At 38.8% G+C, this 22726-nt stretch overlaps 1 protein-coding gene across 2 annotated transcripts in view; it reads right to left on the bottom strand.

Moving 5' to 3' along the window:
- The window catches only part of MAN1A2 (mannosidase alpha class 1A member 2), a 156422-nt gene that overhangs the window by 107999 nt on the left and 25697 nt on the right, over nt 1-22726 (bottom strand). For both annotated transcript variants that reach the window (XR_006164933.1, XM_032995637.2), the window contains exons 2-3: nt 19946-20201; nt 2561-2657 (exon numbers count right to left, since the gene is read on the bottom strand). Coding sequence is in view for 1 of the 2 variants with exons in the window: in XM_032995637.2 (XP_032851528.1) it covers nt 2561-2657; nt 19946-20201 (353 nt within the window). In the remaining variant the exon portion in view is untranslated. The remainder of the gene's footprint in view (nt 1-2560; nt 2658-19945; nt 20202-22726) is intronic.

The following is a 22726-nucleotide window of genomic DNA, read 5'->3' as shown; positions in this document are numbered from 1 at the left end:
CATACAGGTGAATATTAAAGATTTTCACTGTCAGACCCAACTTCATCAGCTGGAAAAAATATAAAGGAGAGCCATGAATTAGAGATAATGTACAAATAAATCACAGGAAGCTTCAGAAGAGATTTTTCTAGTAGAAATGAAAGCAGTGCCAATGTACAAGGTAGTCAAGTAAAATTATCTAGGAATATTATACAATACTCTCTGGGAACTTAAGAACTGTCCTTCTGTCTGTCACAGCAGAAGCCTGTTGCCCTGGTCTTCCCTTCAGCCTCACACTCTCTCCTTGCACTACACTCAGTACTGGCTGCATCTTAGACTCTTCTATTTTACTCCTCAAGCTCCTCATCCAGACCAGATGCTTTTTTCTCCTGAGCACACCAACTTGCTCATCTTCCCCTCTCAGACAACTCTCCCTGACTCTGTCATTTTCTTTATAAAGGAATACAAAGAAGTAAAACAATACCAGCTTTCACACCATCCTGCAGTGCAAGAAACCAGGTCCCAGTGCATGACCAAAAGCAATCAATGCCAGGCTCTAAGGGGTTTGCTTTGCAGTAAAGGTGAACAGTCCTTACTGCAGATAGGGCCAGTACAGCAGCTGAGATTTTTCTCCTATGGATTTAAATAGGCTTCTATGCACTACAGGTCTGGGGGGAGAGAGTTTATTTGTGGGTGTTTTGGGGGTTGGTTTAAGTATTGCAGAAAATGTCACTCGGAGGCTCTCCTTCCATTGCTGGGAACGGGGGAAAGGAGCAGAGTGCCCCGTTAAAGTTCGCCTCCTTTCTCTATGTCCTGCATTCATTTAGGATTTAAGTTCATCAGGCAACTAAATTTGATGAAAAACTGTTCGTATCAAATCACTTGTTTATTTGGTAAGATGTAAGAATGGTTTCAAGAAAAAATTGAAGGAGATTGGGGAAAAGGACCAAAGGAAAAAAAAAAAAAAAAAAAACAACCAAACAATCCATTGAAGTATTACAATACTTTTGAAACAAGTTCTTTGACTCTTCTTTTGGTGTAAGTTTCCTCTGGGAGTTTACTTTCTCTCACAAAAAAAAAAAGCTAATCACATTTTTAGTTAAGTCAAAATCATTTATTCTGGGTTTAGGCACTAAGCACAGAAAACAAGACAATTACACAATCCTAATCTGTATTTCTATCATCTACAAGAAACAAATTCAAGATTTAAAGCAAGATAAATAATACAAACATCAAGTACAATGGGAACTAACCTCACAAAGCCATTAGCCTACTGCCTTACAATAAAAGCCAAAATCTTGATTTCAAGCAAACTGCTATAAGCAGCACTAATACACTTAAGGTATACACAGTATATTCACACTTATTCTTGATGTAAAAAGCTGTTATGATACATTTGCACCTTCTTCAGATACCAGAGTAGATGAACACAGTACAAAACCCTGAACAGAATTCAGAAAACTCAACCCAGTCTTAGATCAGCTCTCCTACACACATTTCAAAAATAAATGCATGAACTTCGGGGCTCAGTCATCTTAGGTGCTGTGCATTCCGGACCAATCCTGGCTTAACCTTAATCATTAACATCGAGGTTATGTGTTTTGCTATATCAGAGGATGAACCTAGAGAACCTCCAGGGCTCAGTCCTCGACAGTTACAACCAGGTTTTTTGAACCATCAGACCTGCAGAACTGGGGACAAAAAAATAGATTCTTTCCTGGTTCAAGTACCAATAAAACACTTGTCACTTTCCGATCACCATTCTACTTATTTTATACCAGTGGGTTTACACCAAAAGAGTAGTACAGCAGATCACTGATATTTTAAGGAAAAGCCATCTAGTCTGATCACATGTAATATAGCAAAGCTATTCAATTTCTTGATCTTTACCTTCCTCATGTTTCATACTATTATAAATGCCATTTGTAACTCATTCACACTACATTGCTCAAATATTCTCACTCCATCCCTTCGATTGATCTTCAAAATTTGCCCCCACTCTCAAACTTCTGTATTTTGAGTGTTGTTTTTTTTCTTTCATTCCAGTCCACGGGTTCAGGATCCACAAGTCACACATCAAGTAACAACATCATTTTTGCCTTACCAAGGTCTTTTTTTAAAAGCAGCTTTACATTTCACCTTGCTACTAGCAGTTTTTTGGCATCTTGCGTGTGCATTTTGTCTTATATTACATTCTCACTGAATTAAGCACAAAGATCTAGACAAGATGAGGTTGTTTTTTAAAAAAAAAAAATATATATTCACTGCATCACAAAATATCATCTCAGCATTGTAACTTTTATTTTTATACATATATATATGTGTACACAAAGTAACAGTGCACACAGACACAAGTTAGCTTTTGCAACAATAAGAACATATTACGCACAAAAATATAGTTTAGTAAAGTACTTAATTGAAATACCATCAAGTAATTGATATACTTCTGTCATTCACGCTTCAAAAGATTTATATTAAAACAGAAGTTCCTAGGAAGTTTGGGTAGACTTTCAAAGAAGATAGCATGGACAGAAATATTAAAACAAAACAAAACCAAACCAAACCAGAAAATAGAGCCTACCAAATATGTTGGTGGAATGTCCTTTCCGGGCAATTGGTTTGAGCTCATTATGTCCCCATCCATACTGCCTATAATTGTCCCAGGCATGCTTCATCATCTAAGAGATGGAAAAAATAGGATTTGATTACATTATAAATCCACTTTGTACGAATACAATATTTTATTCCTTATTTAAGACTTCATCTTTCAGTCAGCCCAGCATACTGATAATTATTTTGCCACTATTTCATTTCTATTTGTCACAGAAATCAGATTATACAGCATGAATAAATTTGGAAACAACTTCCAAGTCTATTTGACTTGAGCTCTAGAGCCTTGTGAATGCTCTGCATTAGGTTGTCAACTTTGTTTCTTTTCCTTTAATATATGCATGGACATTTAAGAATTTAAAGGTAAGGAATGCATTTAAGCATAAGGCATTGTTGAAAAATACTGTCTAATGTCTAAGACGTATACCAAAAGAAAAAATATACACCAATATCTGAAGCATAAAAGATTTATTTACATGGGTGCTTCCAAGTATGACTAAACAATTTAGCAAAAGGCATACTACATTTGTTATTAGCACTACCTACTTGACAAAGATACACTGTCATACTGCCTCTACCAAAAGAAACACAAAAAGCTTTGCTCTTTAGAAAGCATAACAAACAAAAAATGATGAAATTATTAATATTTGCTCCACAAAACATTCTCAACTATTTTGAATAGATGTTTCCACCACCTAGTAAGCCAGCTTACATCTAAAAAACAAAAGGTCTTGTTGACCCACAAGTATTAGTTGTACACATCAGCTGCTAAGCACTGCTTTTATGGATTTGCTAAAACTTTTCAAATTCCTTGCTTGTTGGTATGTAACAGAAATTCAGCAGCTACGAAATTGCAAAGCGAATGCAGTTTAAAACAATCAAATATTAGTTACCTAGATAGATCAAAGCAAGTAACAGGAACAAATCAGATTCCAAAAGACACTACCCCAGACACAGAAACAGCTAACAAACCTGTTCTAAAACAGCAGTTATATGGCTGTATCCACAAGATCACACATATTTTTACATTGCATCTTAAAATTGGTATTAAAATAGTTACTATAAACAAAAACCCCAAGAAAATGTATAGGACTTAAATTATGATCTCCACAAACTTGAGAAATGTTCTCTAAGAAGAGAAACCGTGCTAATGTAACTCATAGACCAATACTAACCCTTTAAAAACCGTTTGTATCAGGACAAGTAAAGTTTTCACTACAATTTACAAGACTGTAGTTTTCTTAGTTTAAGCAGTCAGTCACCATACTCATAGAAAACAGGAGGAAACAAGCAGATGCTGGCTAAAAAGTGAGGTGTGTATAGACAGTTGCCTTACCAGCACTACCTCACACAGGAGCAGCTCTCTTCTCTGACCTCAGAGGATTTAGTGGAAGTCAGCATCCAGTAATCCCACATCTTTCAAACTACATCTAACCCGCCTGCTGAAACGTGCAAAACAAAGTCCCTGTCTCCCTGCAATCATCAAGAGATCCCTGACCAACCTACACAGCTGTAATCCCTTTGAACATAAACTCCCTCCGGATTTCGTATGGCTCAGTTAACTCATGCCCAGACAATAAATTTGAACCACAGCAAAGGTATACGCACAGGCCCAGAAGCTGGGAAGCACTCCTGCATTAAACTGACATCAACCTAGGCACTGATGTCCATCTCAAGATGTCAGAGCTCCCACTCCTACTGCTTGTCATTCAAAGTCAGTTCACATGTTGCTTTTGGTATTTGCACTAAAAGATTCTGAGACCTGATTAGGCAATAATACTGTATCATTTCTTTTAGTGTCACGAACCTGTAATGTAAGAAAAAGAGCATGCAAATATTATACTAAAAGGGGAGAGAAAAGACATTTCGTTAGCATTCACAAATTCCTTAGTGTTTACAAAGCACTTACCAAATTGACCAATTAACAGCTATTTTTGATCCTCAAGATGACTCAGGTAAATATCCTCTCTTGACAGGTAAGAAAACTAAAGCATGACAAACACATTAAAAGCCTGATCACAGGCAGTATAGAAGTTCCTCTGAGATCTCTTACTAGTGTTATCCAGAATCAACCCACAAATTTTTATATAAAATTGTTCTTTAACTCAAGATCATAGAATCAAGAATCACAGCATTGTTCAGGCAGGAAGGGATCTCAGGATGTCTCTAGCTCAATCTCCTTCTCAAAGTATGGTCAGTTATGGGATCAGACTGGGCTACTTAAGGCTTTCTCCAGTCAGAAGGGGTCAGTCAAGGCCCCTTTAACCCACAGCCTGCCAGTCCACCTTTAAGTCCTAAAACTCTACGTGTGAAACAGAGACCTATAGTTTTAGAAGGCACTAGAGGATGAAAATAAAAAAATTACTGACCAGTGAGCAGTAGGTGAGTATACTAACGGGTATCTAAACAGCAAAGTGACCATGACATGGCCAACTTGCTTCCACATAAGGGAAATTGGGCTTCTGAGACCTTTGGGTGCATCAAAAATATTTCATGAAGGGGAATCAAATGACCACTGGCATTTTAGCTATGTAAAAATCTCAAAGTGTAGGCAAATACCAGTGTAGATCAAAACTAGCAAAGTCCAAAAGAAAAGCAACCAACTTGTTTCCTCATGAAAAAACGTTAATTGTGGAATATTTCACTGTCCCAATTTGCTGTGCTTCTGGGAGGAAGGTATAGATTTGGTTACAGACTAATTAGCTCTGAGGAAACACAAGAAAATTGCAGAAATTACAACAAAATACATCATAACATAAGATGTTTCTATATCCAAAAAGATCATAAGATAAAATTATCCAATGATAAAATTTCATTAAGACAGAAACTGTAAAGGAGTTGATTTTACCAGATCCGTCAATTAACTCAAGTAACTTAAGAATACACTACTGAGACCAGACACTCTGTCGAACACAAGAGGCTAAGACACAGTTGACTGCATCATCTGAAGTTCTGAGATAGGCAGTTATATTTTGAGGAGACCAAGCTACTTTGGTAAACACAAAGGCATGCTTGTCCTGTCCCCTCTGCCTCTCAAACAGCATACAAAGAATACGGTAACTCCCCGAGAATCTCTTGACTTTATTACACAAACTAGTCAACTGATTTTTTCCAGATGAACACTGAACATTACTTTGGCATACAGGTCATTACTCCCCTCTACCACAAAGTGAGTAGGACTTCACGATATCACGTTAGCAGATAACAGCACACTACATGCAAGTGAGAAATCCCATAGCTCTTGTATACAATATTAAGTTTTGTAAGGATGATATGCCAAGAGATCTTATAACAACATGGAGATTTGTGTTACTGCTAGAACTGGTAGTATGATATACTATATCTGTATTATAGATAAAGATATAGGTTATATATATACACACACACTATTGAGAGCACACAGAAGCTTTTGAGAGACAGGAGAAGATAGATGCCTCCCTCTGCCAGCTAAAAATTTAACAGAGGATGCCACTTTGGCTCAGGAAGTACAAGCAACATGAACTCCTGATCTGAAAAACAAGATTACCTCTACGGTTATGCCAGATAGCATTTGCATAGCAAAAGTTGGAAATGCTGAAGACTAGCTGCAGGTACAGATCGGCTTTTCTTCAAAAAACTTATCTTTAAAAGAAGAGGGAAGTCTCAGACACTGACTGGAACATCACCATTAATGATAACAGAAAGAAGGTAAAAATACTTGCAAAAAACCTCCCCCCAGCCAACCCTTAACCCATGACAAGAGGCATCTTAAGCTCAGTAGAGTGAAAATAACAAGCTGGTCCAAAATGGATCAATAGTTGTGAAAAAGACAAGATGTAGCTTTCCATAGCTGAAGTTTCCATACCTGATAGCAGTCAAAGTAAGTACCTGGAGCTTGATGGCATTTCATATAAAGATCTTGCAATCTGTCCACCAGAGAACAAATGCTTTTAGTGATGGACTTTTTACTGACACTATTAATGCCAGATTTTGCTGGATAGGTCCACTGAATACCAGTCTCGTATATGGTGCATCCCATAATAAACATCTTCAACAGCCAGCAAGATGAGGTTGCATGTACAGCTTGATAATTCTACAAAAAGATTAACTTGGACTCTGCTGCCAAGTGAGCCAAGAATAACATGAAGCAGGGCATATCAAACGAAACTGCTTTTGTAGGTACGCTGTTATGTAGATGCCTTTACTGACTTTAGAACATGTCCGTGGGATCTGATCCTCCACAGTCACTGGGAAATCAGGTTTTTATAAAGACAGAGTGGCAATGATGTCTTTTGACAAAATCATAATTGTAACAGTAAAAAGGTTACAATGATTGAAAAAAGACTTTTGTAAGGGAGTTCTATCACTAAAGCAGGTTAGAAAATAATTCATACCACAGACTGGTTCAAAAGCCCCTTTCTACCCCTCAAAAAAGGGCAAACAGAAAATAAGAGCCCTGAGAAATAAGCAAAAGAAAATTTACTGGCAAATCTCTGTATTTACTGGTTGTGCCTAGAAATGAGGAACCTATCCTCTTCTTACCATTCCATCAGGAGCATGCATAACAGATAGCAAATAGGTTTTGCTTGCAAAGGAGCATATTCTGGTTAAAGGTATAATTTCAAGAGATTCATATAAACCATCTTCAAATTATGTTTTAAAATTAACCAAGGACTTGCTAGACAAGATTCCTGTTCAATTGGCAGCTTAAAAATTAACAACCGCTTTCCTACTGTCTGCAGAGAATACTTTTTGCAGGTTAAAGAATGATCTTTGCCTTGTATAGATACTCAGATTTTTGAAGAAACTTAGAAAACTGATACAGATTATTTTATTCTTCTGGGAGCTATAAATCTCTACCTTAAAAAGACATTATTTCAGGCATCAGTCTGTGCCTCTGTCATGCGTTTCTGAACACTGCCACTGAAAAAGTCTGTTTGGAACATGTTCGTAACAGACAGAAAGCTGGGTTTTCTTTTACTGATGAATCTGGTAACAAATCCATTACTAAAACAAAACTAAAATGTTTATCAAATGTATACAAAATGGGAAGCTTGTCCTTTTTTGGTGGCATGAAATATTTGAAGCCTCAGGTGCCTCACAGAACTATGGGGAAAATGTATCTACTGTTCTGGTTCTCACCAGTCTGAAGTAAAGAGTCTAAACTTGGAGAGCTTACAGCAGTGAACCAGCTGCTCAAATTTGCACAAGAATGACAAATGCTTTTTTCCCAAGGTAATGAATCAGTATTTTTGACTTTTTGTGTCCTCATGGTTTCAAGATAAACTGGTATTCACAGGCTTGACTGGGCCTGTAGTGTTTGGACAACTAGAACCTCCCAGATCATCTTTGTAAACAGCCAGGACTGCACATCAGCCAGCAGAAAGCACGTCCCTTCTTCCAGTCTTGCTTTTTCAGGCACCAATCTAGTCGGCTTCGTCAGTTTATCCCTGCACCTCTTCCAGCTCGAGTGTATCCACTTTGAAGCTCAGAGACTAGAACTGCATGAGGCATGCAAGATGCAGAGACACCTTACCTCTACACGCCACCATAAGATCCTCACTCGTTTTGTTCTCCTTTCCCAAAATACTCAGAGTTTGCTTTTTGTCTGCTACTGAGCACCACAGTCACATTTCCAAGGAACTATTATGAATACAAGCTCTCATTCTCAAGCAGTAATAAGTCACCTCACACTTTTTCATATTGAGCATGAAGTTGGAATTTCTCACCCACCAGCCTCAATATGCATCATTTTACATTTAGCTGAGAAATAAAAGGGAATACAATCACTCAGTTCCACAGCATTTTTCTGCAGTTCTTCAGTCTGGCCTCAGTTTTCTACTCCAAATCTCCATGTTGGCAGCAAAGTTGATCATATCGCTATTCATCCATTTTCAAACTCTAAATAATTTATTTGTATAATTTAAAGCATGGATCACCAGCACACACCCTCTGTGGCCTACAGCACCATTTAGTCTCCATTTTCTGCCTTCTAACCAATTTTTCCAGGCAAACAGATTCAATCCTCCCTGCCATCACTGCTTAGTTCAACAGCTGTTAGTGATGAACTTTGCCAAACATTTTTTGAAAAATTATGTATATAACTATATCTCCCTTGTTCACATGCTTGTTAACTCTTTTGGGGATCTTCTATAGCTTTGTGCATCACATCATCATTAAAAATATACTGGGAAATCTTACGCATCTGTGTGCTCAGCAATTCTATTCCCTGTTCTACTTTCTGTTCATCTGCAGTTCGTTCATCAGGCACAGGGGTCTGCAGTTCTTTGATCTCCCATAGAATTCCTTTCAGAAATTGGTGTCTGATTAGCTGCTTTCTAGTCCTCTGGTAACAAAGCAGAAAATAAGAATTGATGCCAGCGATGCAAATCAAGAATCCAAATCTCAGAGCAAACTAAGTCAGAGTAAACTACTGCAAGTTTCAGATAGTACAGTATTGTATGCAGATGGTTTGCGTCTTAATGAAACACACCACAAGAAGTTACTCATCAACTACAAGTAGCTCACGTTGTATATCAACGACATCATTAATATTAATAATTCTGAGATGTAACATCATCAGGAAAACTATGGTAAAGAACATACCAGCATCTTTTCTATGGGTTTACTCCAGGATTGAGATTGTGGGATCTTGGTATCTCGGGGTCGCTAGCAGGGAATGGGCTGGATAGTGGTTGGGAAGGGTGATTCTTGGTCAGTAGGAGTATAACGGGCTTCAGATCCTCTATATCCTCGACTCCAGGAATATTAGAAGTAATCACAGGGGGCCACCCCGATAGCCCCCTCCCCTGCCACCAAAAAACTCCACCACTCACTCAACCCAGGACAGGGGACTACAACAAAAATTATGGAAAGGTAACTAACAAGTAATAGAAATTTTACTATATTTAAGAGGCAGCTCTTGCTTTCCAATTGAAGTCTCCATAGCTGCAAAAACACACACTGTCACTTGTATAATAGATCTTGAATAATTTAGTATAGAGCTCTTTTCCACCTAGCCATAATTTGTGATTTTGCTACTAATATTTCCATAGTATGGGAGTAAATGGCACATAAAATACAAAATAAATTTTAAAATATCAGCAAGATCAATCAGATATCATGGAGCCTTTTGATTTACCCAGTTCTGAAGATAAGTAATGTATCTAGGGTTTTGCTCATTTTTAATTGGCTGATTATATCAGGGAAGTGAAATATTTCCTTGTTTCCTTGATTTTATTTTACATTTGAGTTTTCAATACTGCAAATGTGCTAGTTCACTGTTGAAAGACAGGTTCTTCTCACAATAGTCGGGAAAAGAGATATCTTTAATAATGAAGAGCTTCTTGAATTTTTAACATGCTTCCAATACTGCACAAGTGCTGAAGAATCCTAACTGCTACAACTTGAATAAAAATGGATTAATGTTTTAAATATCCTCAAACACAAACTCGCATTCCCCATTAGTAGTACATTTTAAGTTACCAAAGCAACCTATTCAGAATGTGCAGCTGAAATACTGCACCATCCACACTAGGAACTTTATTTTCATCCTTCTGTCCAAGCAAAATAAATATACCAAGCTACAGAGCTTCTCATAGGCGTAAATTAAAAGATGGACAAATGTAAAATGAGTTCTTTATATAGTCATCCCAACATGCTGGGACAAAACTTTGTGCAGGGCCATTGATTGCCAACTTGCCTGCTCTGGGCACCGTGCTAATTTCACAATTTTCATTCTGATATATCCACTGAAAATCTGTTTACCAACAGGCTTGATCAAAAAGATTCCATCCTTACTTTACACAGATTTTACTCACTCAGTAAAAGATAAGCATTAAAATAGGGCAGTGAAAATAATTTAAAGGCAACTTAGCTGTGCTCAACACACCAAATTACATTTGAGAATCCAGAACATAAAGAATCCAAATAGTGCACAAACAAAATTACTTAACAAACAATGTGTGTGCATACATACGTATAGATACACACACTTTTTTATATACACACACACACATATAAAATGTGTGTATATTTTATACACACACATAAAATATATGTGTGTGTGTATTTTATACTAACACAGACACACACACTGCAAGGAGTGTCAAATACTGAAAAACACAGGTCATAATACTTACTGTGCTTCATTTCTATTGGGTTCAAAGCCAGGAGCAGTGAGCTACACACACAGTGCAAAACCCTTAACGCAGTAGGCATGTATTACTAAGAACTGATGTCCTAACCAACTGGAAGTCCAAGTCAGTTTGTTCAAGAAAACAAAAGGAGTGTAAAGTGTCAGCAGCAATGAAACTGTTCTAAATTGATTTTAGATGCTGAAAAAAGTCCCGCAGTCACAGAAGGCAGCCTATTTGGCTAGATCAGAAACACTGCAATTACAAAAATGAGATTAGCAGAAGTCGTATGAATAGTAACCATGAAAAAAGGAGTTATGCAGCATGAAAAGACCTCAACATGGTTAAGTATTTCTTTCTTCTGCACAGCTCTTTTCTCAATAAGCACACAAAATAGAATTCAGGTAAAAAGGACAGTTACTATTTTTAACTTTATTTCTTAAGAGAATAAGGCTTAGGCAGTCTTGCTGCCTGTTCATCTGTCATTTGTCACCTACATCAGCAGTAGCCTTTGAGCCCATTCTCTCATTTCAAACCTGATTTTACAGAGTTGGAAGAACCAGTAGATGTCCCAAGTATCGGGGTGGTTTGGTTTTTTTTTTTTTTGTTTTGTTTTGTGGTTGTTGTTTTTTTTTTTTTTTGGGGGGGGGGGGGGGGAGGCAGGGCCAGAGGAAAAGTATCTGTGACTATATAAGATAGACAGACACAAATTAGTACCCCAACTGAGAGGAAGGCAGTTATAATCCAACCCTTTATTCATTCAGGAGGGGCAGCATTTAGCATGCACATAGTTCTAAACTGGGCATAGGGAAGAGAGCATTCACAGCAATGTGTGCATGAAGAGCAGAGGGTGGTATAAGGGGATGTAGGTCAAAAATCAATAGGAAACCATTAGTTTTGCTACTTATAAAACAGCCTGTTACTTTCCAACATTTTTAGCAGCCTCTTGAATGTCATTCAGAGACCATTACGAAAATACATTTTAATCACTTCTCTTGGCATGATTCTAAAATCGCCTCCACTAATATTAAATAAATTACCTTCCTATCTCCCCGTCTAAGGGGCAACATATCAGAAGTCACATTTTATAAGAGGATACACTGAAAGTCTTGCTGAAGGCCACAGTAAACTCGCTGACAAAAGAATGCAAGTCAGAACATCCCCAGCTTCCCAGCCAGGACCTTGTTCCACACTTGTGCAAAGCGTTCAGACTTAACAGCAACTCATCTTGCAGGTGTCAGATGGAACGAGTGGTCTTTATGCTCCTATGCTCCCTGGATACCCATTTCACAACAACTTTTGCTTAAATGACTTTCTCCACTACTTTTTACCAGAAAGCCATGACAAGCAGGAAGAGAAACAAAATTTTGCTGTGTTGAAAACAGCTTATCAGAAAGTAGTAAGTTATCTCCCTGCTGTCCCATCTCATTAAACCTAACAGCTTTTAAACTGCACAAGCAGTAAGCATGCTACTGCCAGCGGCTTCAGTCACTTCACAACTCTTATTTGTGTGAACACCACACCTCCTATGAGCCAAATTAAGAAAAGTCTACGTACAATTAGCAACTGCCTAAGTACATGACTGCATACCACAACAAATACAGAACAAATAGTAGAACAAAAGCTCCAGAGAACTCAGATTTTTCCAGTCTATCTTTGAAACCTAGAACATAAATAATATTTCACTCAAATTTACTACATGCACTTGTGTAACATCCTGGAGAAGCTTTCTTCCAGCTGACAGGCTTAGCCCTATCACAGAATGGCTGAGGTCGGGGAAGTGACCTCTGGAGGTCATCTGGTCCAACCTCCCTGCTCAGGCATGGTAATTTGGAGCAGGCTGCCCAGGTCCATGTCCAGTCACCTCCAAGTAGGGAGACTCCACGACTTATCTGGGCAACCAGCTCCAGTGCTTGGTCACCCTCCCAGTAAACAAAGGTTTCTGGTGTTTGGATGGAGCTTCTTGTGTTTCAGTTTATGTCCACTGCCTCTTGTCCTGTCACTGGGCACCACCGAAAAGAGCCTGACTTCATCCTCTTTGCACTCTCCCTTCAGGTATTTATATACATCGGAAAGATCCCCCTGAGCCTTCTCCTGTCCAGGACAAAGAGTCCCAGCTCTCTCAACCCCTTCTCATACGAGAGATGCTTCAGTCCCTTAACCATTTTTGTGGCCCTTTGTTGGACTCTCTCCAGTATGTCTACATCTCTCATAGTGGGGAGCCCAGAACTGGACAGAGCACTCCGGGTGGGACCTCACCAGTGCTGAGTAGAGGGGAGGGATCACCTCCCTCAACCTGCTGGCAATACTTTGCTTAATGTAGCCCAGGATACAATTAGCTACCTTTGCTGCAAGGGCACACTGCTGGTTCATGTTCAACTTGGTGTTCATCAGGAGCCCCAGGTTCTTTCCTGCAAAGCTGCTTTCCAGATGGTTGGCCTCCAGCATATATTGGTACACAGGGTTGTTCTTTCCCAGGTGAAGGACTTTGCACTTGCCGTCACTGAACTGCATGACATTCCTGTTAATTCACTTCTCAAGCCTGCTGAGGTCCCTCTGGGTGGCAGCACAATGATCTGGCACATTAGCCACTCCTCCAAGTTTTGTCATCAGCAAACCTGCTGAGGGTATGTTCTGTCCCATCATTCAGATCATTAAGGAAGATGTTGGACAGGATTGTCCCCAGTATTGATCCCTGGGTTACACCAGTAGTCACTGGCCTCCAAACAGACTTCAAGTAATTGATCACCACCCTCTGAGTCCAGCCATTCAGCCAGTTTTCAAGCCACCACACTGCTTATTCAGCTCATACTTCATCAGCTTCTCTGTGAAGATTTTATGGGAGACAGTGCCAAAAGCCCTACCTAAGTCTAGGAACAAAATAGCCACTGCTCACATCTCATCTACTAAGCCAGTCATTTCATCATACAAGTTTCTCAAGCAGGTCAATCATGACTTCCCCCTTGTCAATTCAAGCTGGCTACTCACAATCACCTTGTTGTTCATGGGCCTGGGAATAGTTTGCAGGATTAGCTGCTCCAGCACCTTCCCAGCAATAGAGGTAAGGCTTCTTACCCTTTCTTCCTTTGCTTTCTTTCAGTCTTTAGGCACTTCTCCCAATCACAACGATCATTCAAGATTATTAAGAGGTCTTGCAATTACATCAGCCAGCTCCCTCAGCACTCCTGGGTATATCCCATTACAGCCCACAGACTTCTATCTGTACAGCTTAAGTATTTCTTCACTTGATCCTCTTCCACCACAGGTACATCTTTCTTGATCCAGACTTTCTCGGTGGCCTGGTATTCCCTCAGTCTTATCAGTCCAGACTGAGGAAAAAAAGATCTTCAACTTCTTCCATGTGCCCTGTGACCAGGTCCCTTGCCTCATTCAGCAGCAGGCCCACATAGTCTTTAATCTTCCTTTTGTCACCTGTGCACTTACAGAAGCCCTCCCTGTTGCCTTTGACATCCTTTGCCAGATTTGCTTGCAGCAGGGCTTTGGCTTTCCCAGCCCCATCTCTGCAAGATCAGTCAGGATCTCTGTATTCCTCCCAGGGTAATTGTCCTTGTTTCTACCTTCTTTATGCTTCCTTTCTGTGTCTGAGTTTTGAAAGAGCTCCTGGCATTTTTGCCTGACTTCCTGCTCACTGGGATGGACCACTCTTGAGCTTAGTGGAAGTGATCCTTCAATATTAACCAGATTTCTTGGGCCCCTCTTCCCTCCAGGGTCTTATCCCAAGGGACTCTACCAAGCAGGTCTTTGAAGAGGCCAAAGTGTGCTCTCCTGAAGTTCAGGGTTGTGAGCTTGCTTTTTGCCCTTCTCCCTCCTCTCAGGATCCTAAACTCTGTTATCTCATAGCCCCTACACAAGGCTGCCTTTGAACTTCATGTCCCCAACAAACCCCTCCTCCTTTGTGAGTATGAGGTTTAGCAGAGCACCTTTCTTCATTGGCTAAACTGTCAGTTGGAAGAGTAAACTGTAATCAACACTCTTGAATTGCTTATGCCCTGCTGTGCTGCGTCTCCAGCAGATATTGAGTTGGCTGAAGTCACCCGTGAAGACCGTGGCCTGCAAACGTGACGCTGCTTCAGCCTGTCTGCAGAGTGCCTCATTCACTTGTTATTCCTGGTCAGGCTGCCTGTTGCAGACACACACTACTATGGCACCCATACCAGTCTGCTCTTTAATCCTTACCCATAAGGTTAGTTCACCATCCATCCCCAGGCAGAGCTTCAGCCACTCCAGCTACTCTCTCACGTAAAAGGCAACTTCATCCCCCCCATTTTCCTGGCCCATTCTTCTTATAGAGTCTGTACCCATCCACTGCAACACTAGTCACGCAAGTCAGCCTACCACATCTCCATCCATCTCCACATCTCTCAACAAGACCACAGCCCTGCAACAGCACGCAGTTCTGACCCATCATGTTTATTCCCCACACCGCACATGTGATTTTCCACGCACTCCAGAGAGGTCCCCTAACATGCTGCTGTCCCAGGAACGTTTGGGGGGATTTCTCCATAATGGTGCCTTGCAGGCACTTCCTTGCTTATATGTAAGTGCTAGAGGTGACCCTGCTCAAGCCCCGTTTTGCTGATTTTGCGATCCCTTTCGATCACATCCCTGCAGGCCCTTTTGCTCATCCACCCTGTCACTCCCTCACAGGGTTGCTAGTTACTCTCCCCATCTCTAGTTCAAAACCCTCCTTACAAGGTCAGCCACCCTGCTGGCAAAGATGCCTTTGCAAGGTGGATCCCACCTCTCCCAGGCAGACCCTGCAAACAGGGTCCCGTGGTTGTAGAACCCAAAACAACGCCAGCTGCACAACCAACTGCTGCTGTGCATTGCCAGGGCTCTCCCCATACCCCTTCCCCTTCCTGGCAGGATCAAGGACAGCACTACCCCAGGTCCCTAACAACGGGCCCCAGAGCTCTGTAGTCAGTACATATGTAAAACTGATACTGCATGTAATGCCATACTGACTTGTATATACAACTTGGATATCCACAAATACAACACTTCTCAGAGAAAACACCTATGGACTTCAACAACCCAAGAACTCAAAACAAACATTTCAATGTTTAAAACAGGGTATATATAGGATATCCTGCCAGAGATTAGTACCATTTGGGGGTGAAATATGCTATTTTAACAAGTATCTGAAATGAACTCTGGCAGTAAGACAATACCGTGAACTCTTAAGCTGAAATGAAAGAAAACCTAAACCCTGAGTAGCGTGAAAAGAATTCTAAAATTTTCCTTATTTGACTGAGTAAAATTTAACTTCAAGGAAACAAAGCTAATTTTAAAAAAGAATACTATGTAATAATTACACCTGAACTGCAAAAAAAAAAAAAAAAAATTATTCTGAACACCATTTAAAGGACGTAATAATGGAAATTAAGTGCCAAAAATTCCAAGCACTCATGCAGTTTATATCTAATTTAACTTGGAAAAGAGACCAATGACTTCCAAAAGATTAGTTTTGTTCTTAATTTCTTTGCATTAACCACAATCAGACAACACATATTTAAATCTTTTTGAAAACTTATACAAGTTATATCTACCCTCTTATGAAACCATTTTTTCACCCTTTACTGTATGAAAATAAACTCACTAAAGTGTGGCCGCAATAATAATTTTCAGACACGTTTATTCTTAAATTATGAGTTAATTAAAAACCATAGCATTTTTCAAAAGCCAGACAGCAAGCTAATATACTAAAGAAGTGCTACAAAGCACGCACAGTAAGCAGGTGGCCAATCTTTACTTCTAAAGTTGTCACTGTATATCTAAAATAATCAACCAAGTCATAAATGGTCCTTATTGAAATAAATTAATTAATAGCCCGTTAGAAGAATACAAACAAAATATACAATTCTGGGAATTAGTTACAACTGAGAATACAATGCAACACTAAACAAAAGTATCAGAACCAAAAGATACACAAAACCAAATCCAAGAGATGCAGATTCTCCTCACGGTTTATTTCATGACCCTAAAAAGCCTACCTCTGTGCTCAATAAACAATCCTATCATACAAAGCTTTCAAGTGCTTTACAAAGCTCTCTTAGGAACATTACGCAAATTATTTTTACTATTATATACAATTTTTAAAAATCAATATATTTTTAAAATAGTTAAGCACTGCAAAACCATTTTGTATACAAAGATTTGTTAAAAAATACTTAACCAAGTTGTTCTTTGAAAGAAAAAGTAATAATACATTTTCTGCAAAAAATATAGAAACTACATCCCAGTTTGAAAACTTTCCAGTCTTTCTCCTGACTGTAAAGACCCATGTGCATGTTACAAATTGTCTCCAACAGTCAGCCCAATTCTAGATAGTTTTTCACCATTTGATACTAGCTGAAATAGGCTGTATAGATTCATCCATTTTGTGAATTTAAACAGTCTAAAGCTGTTCTGTGAGAGTCGAGCTCCTCAAATATGCATGAGGACACTTCAAAGTAAACGAAGGCATAAACCAAATGCCTTCTCGGTACCACCTGGAATTTTCAAGCCAGATACACAGCCTCCAAAGAGGTGGAGCTTCCCTCTGCTAATATTGTGGTCTCAATCCAGGCAACCATAACGTCTTGCATGTCAGAAATGCTACATATGCTAGGTGTAGACCTGTATTAGAGAGCTTGTCTCCTGGAACTAGTTGGTTTTTGTTTTTTTTTTTTGCTAAGTATCACATCTATGGAGACTATTTGTTTCAGTCTACACCGGTTACAAAAAACAGTGAGAGAAGACCTCAGTGATGATCATAGCATATTTCAAAATACACTTTGCATCTCTAGAATCATTGTAGCCTTCTGTGATACAGCTGATGCTGTCAAAAACAAGTTTCAGGCAAAATATTATTCCTCTGACACTGCTGATAAGCTTTATCTCAGCCTTGTTATATTCACTGCAACATAGCAGATGCCAGAATCCAAGTAGACCCAGAGGGCAAACAAAAATGACAATGTACCAACAACAGGTTCTTCAGCATTATCATTTGTCCATTCTCACTAGCAGACTTTCTACTCCTGTATTCTATGCCTTCACACGTCCAACTGTAGGAGTGATAATCTGCTGCCTTGCATCAAAGAATTTAAAAATTTTAGAGATCACCTGGTAGCTACAATACTAACAAGACTGACTCAAAGGCAATTCACACAAAGACAGAAATTTCAGTCATTCTAGTATGATCCTGGACTGTTCAAGCACAGTGGTCACACTGTTGAAGACTGCTCAGTAAAAAGGTACAATTACCCTAACTGAAGTACTTACCCACCTTATAGTCCCATAAAATCTTTGGTTTGGCTATGAAAAGCTACACTTCAGAATCCACAATAGAAACCGTCAACAGATTATGCAAAAAAACCCCAGCTTGTCAGTGTGACTCACACATAGACTGATCACCAGAAAAAAAAAAGTAAGCTTTTTACAGAATGAGATTTGTGGCAACTGCTGCTAAGGATCACCAGGTAGTAACTCTGGTGATCCTTACTCACAAACCACCCTGTATTCCTTACTCATAAATTGCTATACCTTCAGGTTTAGATCAGTATGACTTGTCCAAACTTTACTACTTATTCATGTCACCAAGAAAATTGTCATTCTGATGAAAGCCTACAGCTCTTATCTCCTCTCAGTCTACATTCTAACCAATCAGTATAAGAAATGCAAATAACTAATTTTCAACCCTCCCTCCAATTCCAGGCTTGATCTACAGGAACTTTAGTTGACTACTTCTTCCAGCTAGTTCTTCACTGTTAGCTGTGCTCAGCACTTTCACATTACTCTGTCAATTCCATTTAATTCCGCCCATTAAATCCATCAGTGGCAAACTCAAAGGTATTTAAACACAGTAATCTGTAGTTAAAATTAAGTGTTGACAGCTACATGATCATACCATTCACCATTCTTCTTCACCCTACAGAAGACTTTTTGAAAAGCAAGATTCTCTGAATATTCTCACTGAAAATGTTTGAGGACACTGTTTTGAAAAGCAGTAGAGCCTTTTGAAATCCACGGTTCAGTGCTGTCCTTTGGGAAAAGCCCTAACCAAGCAGGGTCAAGGGGGTCCAATATTCCACACACAACTTCTCATCAAAAGTGCTTCTGCAGTAGTCACTAACAGAACAGGAACACTTTCCAGATAAGGATTTGCTACTTGAGAGATTCAAATAGTGATACAGGTCCATGTTGTACCAATCATGTATCATAAGCAGTTACTCATCACTTGGTAACAGTGGATTTCATCTAGTCATCATTAATATTCAAAGTAAAATTCCAACCTGAGTGATCTACCCACAGCATGGCACATACTCCAGCTGCAACTCCTCCCTATCAGGAGGACAGGTGAATGACTTATTTTTGTTTGGTTTTATGAAACAAGATTTTTAGCTGATGTAACTACCAAGTGCTGTGGTCCTGGATGTTCTTTAATTACAGAGCCAGTGCTTGTCCATCTCTGGCCTGAACCATTCCTGCTTGCTAACCCAATTTTGAAAAAGGCAGCTGTACAATGTTTCTGCCATACTAGTTAGAAGTACATATTCTGAAAAAGCCTGGCAATAATAATAGGAAATAGGCATTGCCACAGCTAAAGAAGGCCAACCAGGAGTGGAAATAAGACCAGAATCAGCAATTCCCACAGCATAAGCTGCCACAGAGCCAAAAGCCAAAGCCAACATCCTAGTTTAAATGCTTTACAGATAAATGAGACAATATAACTTATATGAATTCCTACCTTTTAGACCCATTTAAAACTTAGTTTGAAAAGTCTGTAATAATTTGGTAATTTGCAAGTTTTAGCAGCAGGGGGTTTTTTATCCATACCTTTTCAATCTACTTTTAAAACATTTAAAAATATCTTGTGACACACTAATATATCCTATTCTTTGAATGGAACCTGACAAAGTCAGGCTCTGATTTAAAGATGCACTTGTTGCTGTTCCATCTGTTAATGACAAATTCACTTTGAACTCATAACACTAAATTGAAGAAAGCCTTAAAATCATTTTTAAGTTTTTATCCAGTAAAATATTAATACCCCAACACCAGGAAAACACATGTAATAACAGTGATATTCATTAATACTTGTGCGCTTTTAGCTTACTGGTTATTAAAAGGATTTGTTGTCCTGTTTTTCTTTTTAATATAAACCATAACAGCAACTAATTGCCATATATACAGCTGCTAGCAGATACAAGAATGGGTAAGGACCACATCATCATCTTTACCTCTTTAATTTTGTTCCTCTTCTCTCGGATATCCACATCTGCTGGTTCTCCACTGTTTATCCCTATAAGATTTGGTAAAGGAACGGGGGGCAGTGGCTTGCTGTCTTTCTTTTTCAACTCTTGCACTACTTTGTTCTTTTCTGTCTGAATCTCAGCTTGAATCTCATCACGTGATTTCTTCAATTTCTCCTTAGCCTCTTCCAGAGCCTTTTCATGGTCTGCTCGGATCTTATTTCTCAGACGTTCCTCTTCTTCTCTAGAGACACAAATGCTAGTCAGCATCTCATTACTAAAAACACATTGCTTATAAACAAACTGCAGCTTCAAAACAGAAGCCACATCCCAAGTTGGTTTATTCTAAGTAATTCTAATGATTCAGACAAGTTTACTTAATTATGTTAGTGCACAATTCTACACTATTTTTGCCATGAACCCTGAAAGAACAGCACAAACATCAGCAATATTTCTGTAGAAAATCGTATCAAAGAGGTTTTCTAGATTATACCTTTGCTCGTCTACACAAGAATTTAGAGAGGAAAAGCCCTATATCCTGTACAGCAACTACAGGATAAGTGCAGAAGCACATCTAGCAATCATTCACTTAAAAAAAATTAGAAAGGCTCTTCCTCGCCTTCTACACAAAATCATACACAACTTGTCGAGATCTGCAGTAACCCCTACAAAAAAAAAAAAAAGCAGCCCCTCCTTTTATTAACAATGAGGTGTGAGCTGAAAGAGCTACAAACCTGATCACAGCATGTTTTGTCTTAAATTCAAAACTCATTGTTCCAACCATTATGGTCCATGAACCTCACAAGTTAAATGCGAAGTTTATTATAAAGCCATTTAGGAACATAAGAGCTTTTAGTAAAGCATGATTTTGAAACTCACTGGCAACAAAACCAACATAATCTTAGTTCTAAGCACAATCTTCCATTGTGAACTTTAATGATCAGCAAAAGTTTTGAGATTCACACACAAAATGAAGAGTGCTGGGTTAAACAAGAGATTATTCTAACAGACAAAACCAGCCAGTTTCAGTCCTGAAATATTTCAAGGCATTAGAAAAATACACATCAGACTCTCGATATAACACAACATTTCAAGTTTCTTTAAAATATAGCAGTTGTTCAGTGACTAATGTAAGCAAAAATAGGTGTAAGGATTTAAACCAAGCACCCATTAAAAAAAAAAAAAAAACAAACACACACAACACTTAAAAACCAGTTAAAAAAAAAAAACAAAACACCCTTCCTGTTTTGTCCTCCAGGTAAAAATAGTTTTTCCTCAAAGAGCATTAAGAAGACAGTGGATAATGAAAAGGAAAGGTGGCAAGCAGCAAGCCATGTAAGAAATATCAAACTTGGACTAACTGCTTCTAGAAGGAACTGAAGCACTTGTGCCATAGCACATGTTTTTTCCAGCATACCGGAAAGCCAGTGAAAAGAAGCAGCCACCATTTGATATGTGAGAATTAGAAGAGTTCAGTTGGAAGGGAGCTACAGCGGTCATCCAGTCCAACTGCAATTAAAAGCCAATCCAAAGTTTACAGAAAAAAATAAACACAAGATTAACCAAGCACTGACAACAAAAATAGTAACATATCTACATATTTAAATTGGGATTATTTTTCCTACGAAGGTTATTAAAATTACTTGACAAAGTCTATGATAAACCAATAACGCTTCCAGAGATTCAAACAAATTTTCAGTAACTCAGTGGGGTGCTGTATCGGAATATTTGGGGATATGGACAAAGCTAACTGAGCTTTGCAAGTATAATAGAACCGATTTATTAATCTCACAGCTCAAGATTGTGTTATATCTATTATAGAGCACTGCTTCACCGTTACAAAAGAGGTTAAAGAATTGAGCTAATAATAACTCGCACAGAGCTATGATAGAATAGTATCAGAGCAACCCCACCAGACTGGTCCATTTTGTGCAAGGCTTATGACTGTTACAGTCCTCTGTCTAAGGAGGGCCGATTTTAAGTCAGTAAACCAAAGTACAATAAATCAAGCTTTTACTTCCAGAAATTCACAGTTCAAATGCCTAGTGCACTAGCCCTGACTGCTATCTCATAAACATCCAGTATATTTTTAACTTAAAATTTATACACGTCTTTACTCCAGTCTTCCACTTGGGCACAAAAGCTCAAATGGAGACTTTAGGCACACATTTTATTCTCAATTTGACAAAGTCTGACATCACTTGATGTCATCCAGAAAACAGCTTCGCAGTTTACAGGCCAATGTGCATATCATGCAGAGGGAATATCATGATACAGTAACATAAATGCTCTCAGCAAAATGAATGGTTACACAAAGTGGTTTTCATTACCCTTACATTTTTTCTTAAGTACTATTAGGTATGCAATAAAAAAAAAATTATAGTAGCATTATTACCTTTCGATATTTTAGTACCAGAAATGCAATGCAATGTTTTAACAGATGCACTGAGAGGTGTTCAAACTTAAGTTCTTCAGCTGCTTTTTTCAATACCATCCATATCACATCCATATTCCTCACAAACCATAAAAAATGAAGGTCTGAGCTCCTCACTGACTATCAAATCCAAGCTCATTAACACTGTTGAACAGGAACAGTCCTTTCCCTCAACTGCAGAGCAAAGAAACAACTTTCAAAGTGGCAAAAGACAATCCTAATGAGAGAAAATACAATACCATTTAGGATAACTTTTACTTCTACTATGACCCATTTATGGGGGAAAATAACTTTCCTGAAAAAGTTACTCACGTTCTATTGTGGCAGCAATGCAC

This window comes from Tyto alba, unplaced genomic scaffold, assembly GCF_018691265.1.
Source record: "Tyto alba isolate M040663 unplaced genomic scaffold, T.alba_DEE_v4.0 Super-Scaffold_14, whole genome shotgun sequence".
In the NCBI taxonomy this organism is placed as follows: Eukaryota; Metazoa; Chordata; class Aves; order Strigiformes; family Tytonidae; genus Tyto; species Tyto alba.
Note: the sequence above shows the minus strand (reverse complement) of the source record. Positions and strands in the feature narration are given on the sequence as shown.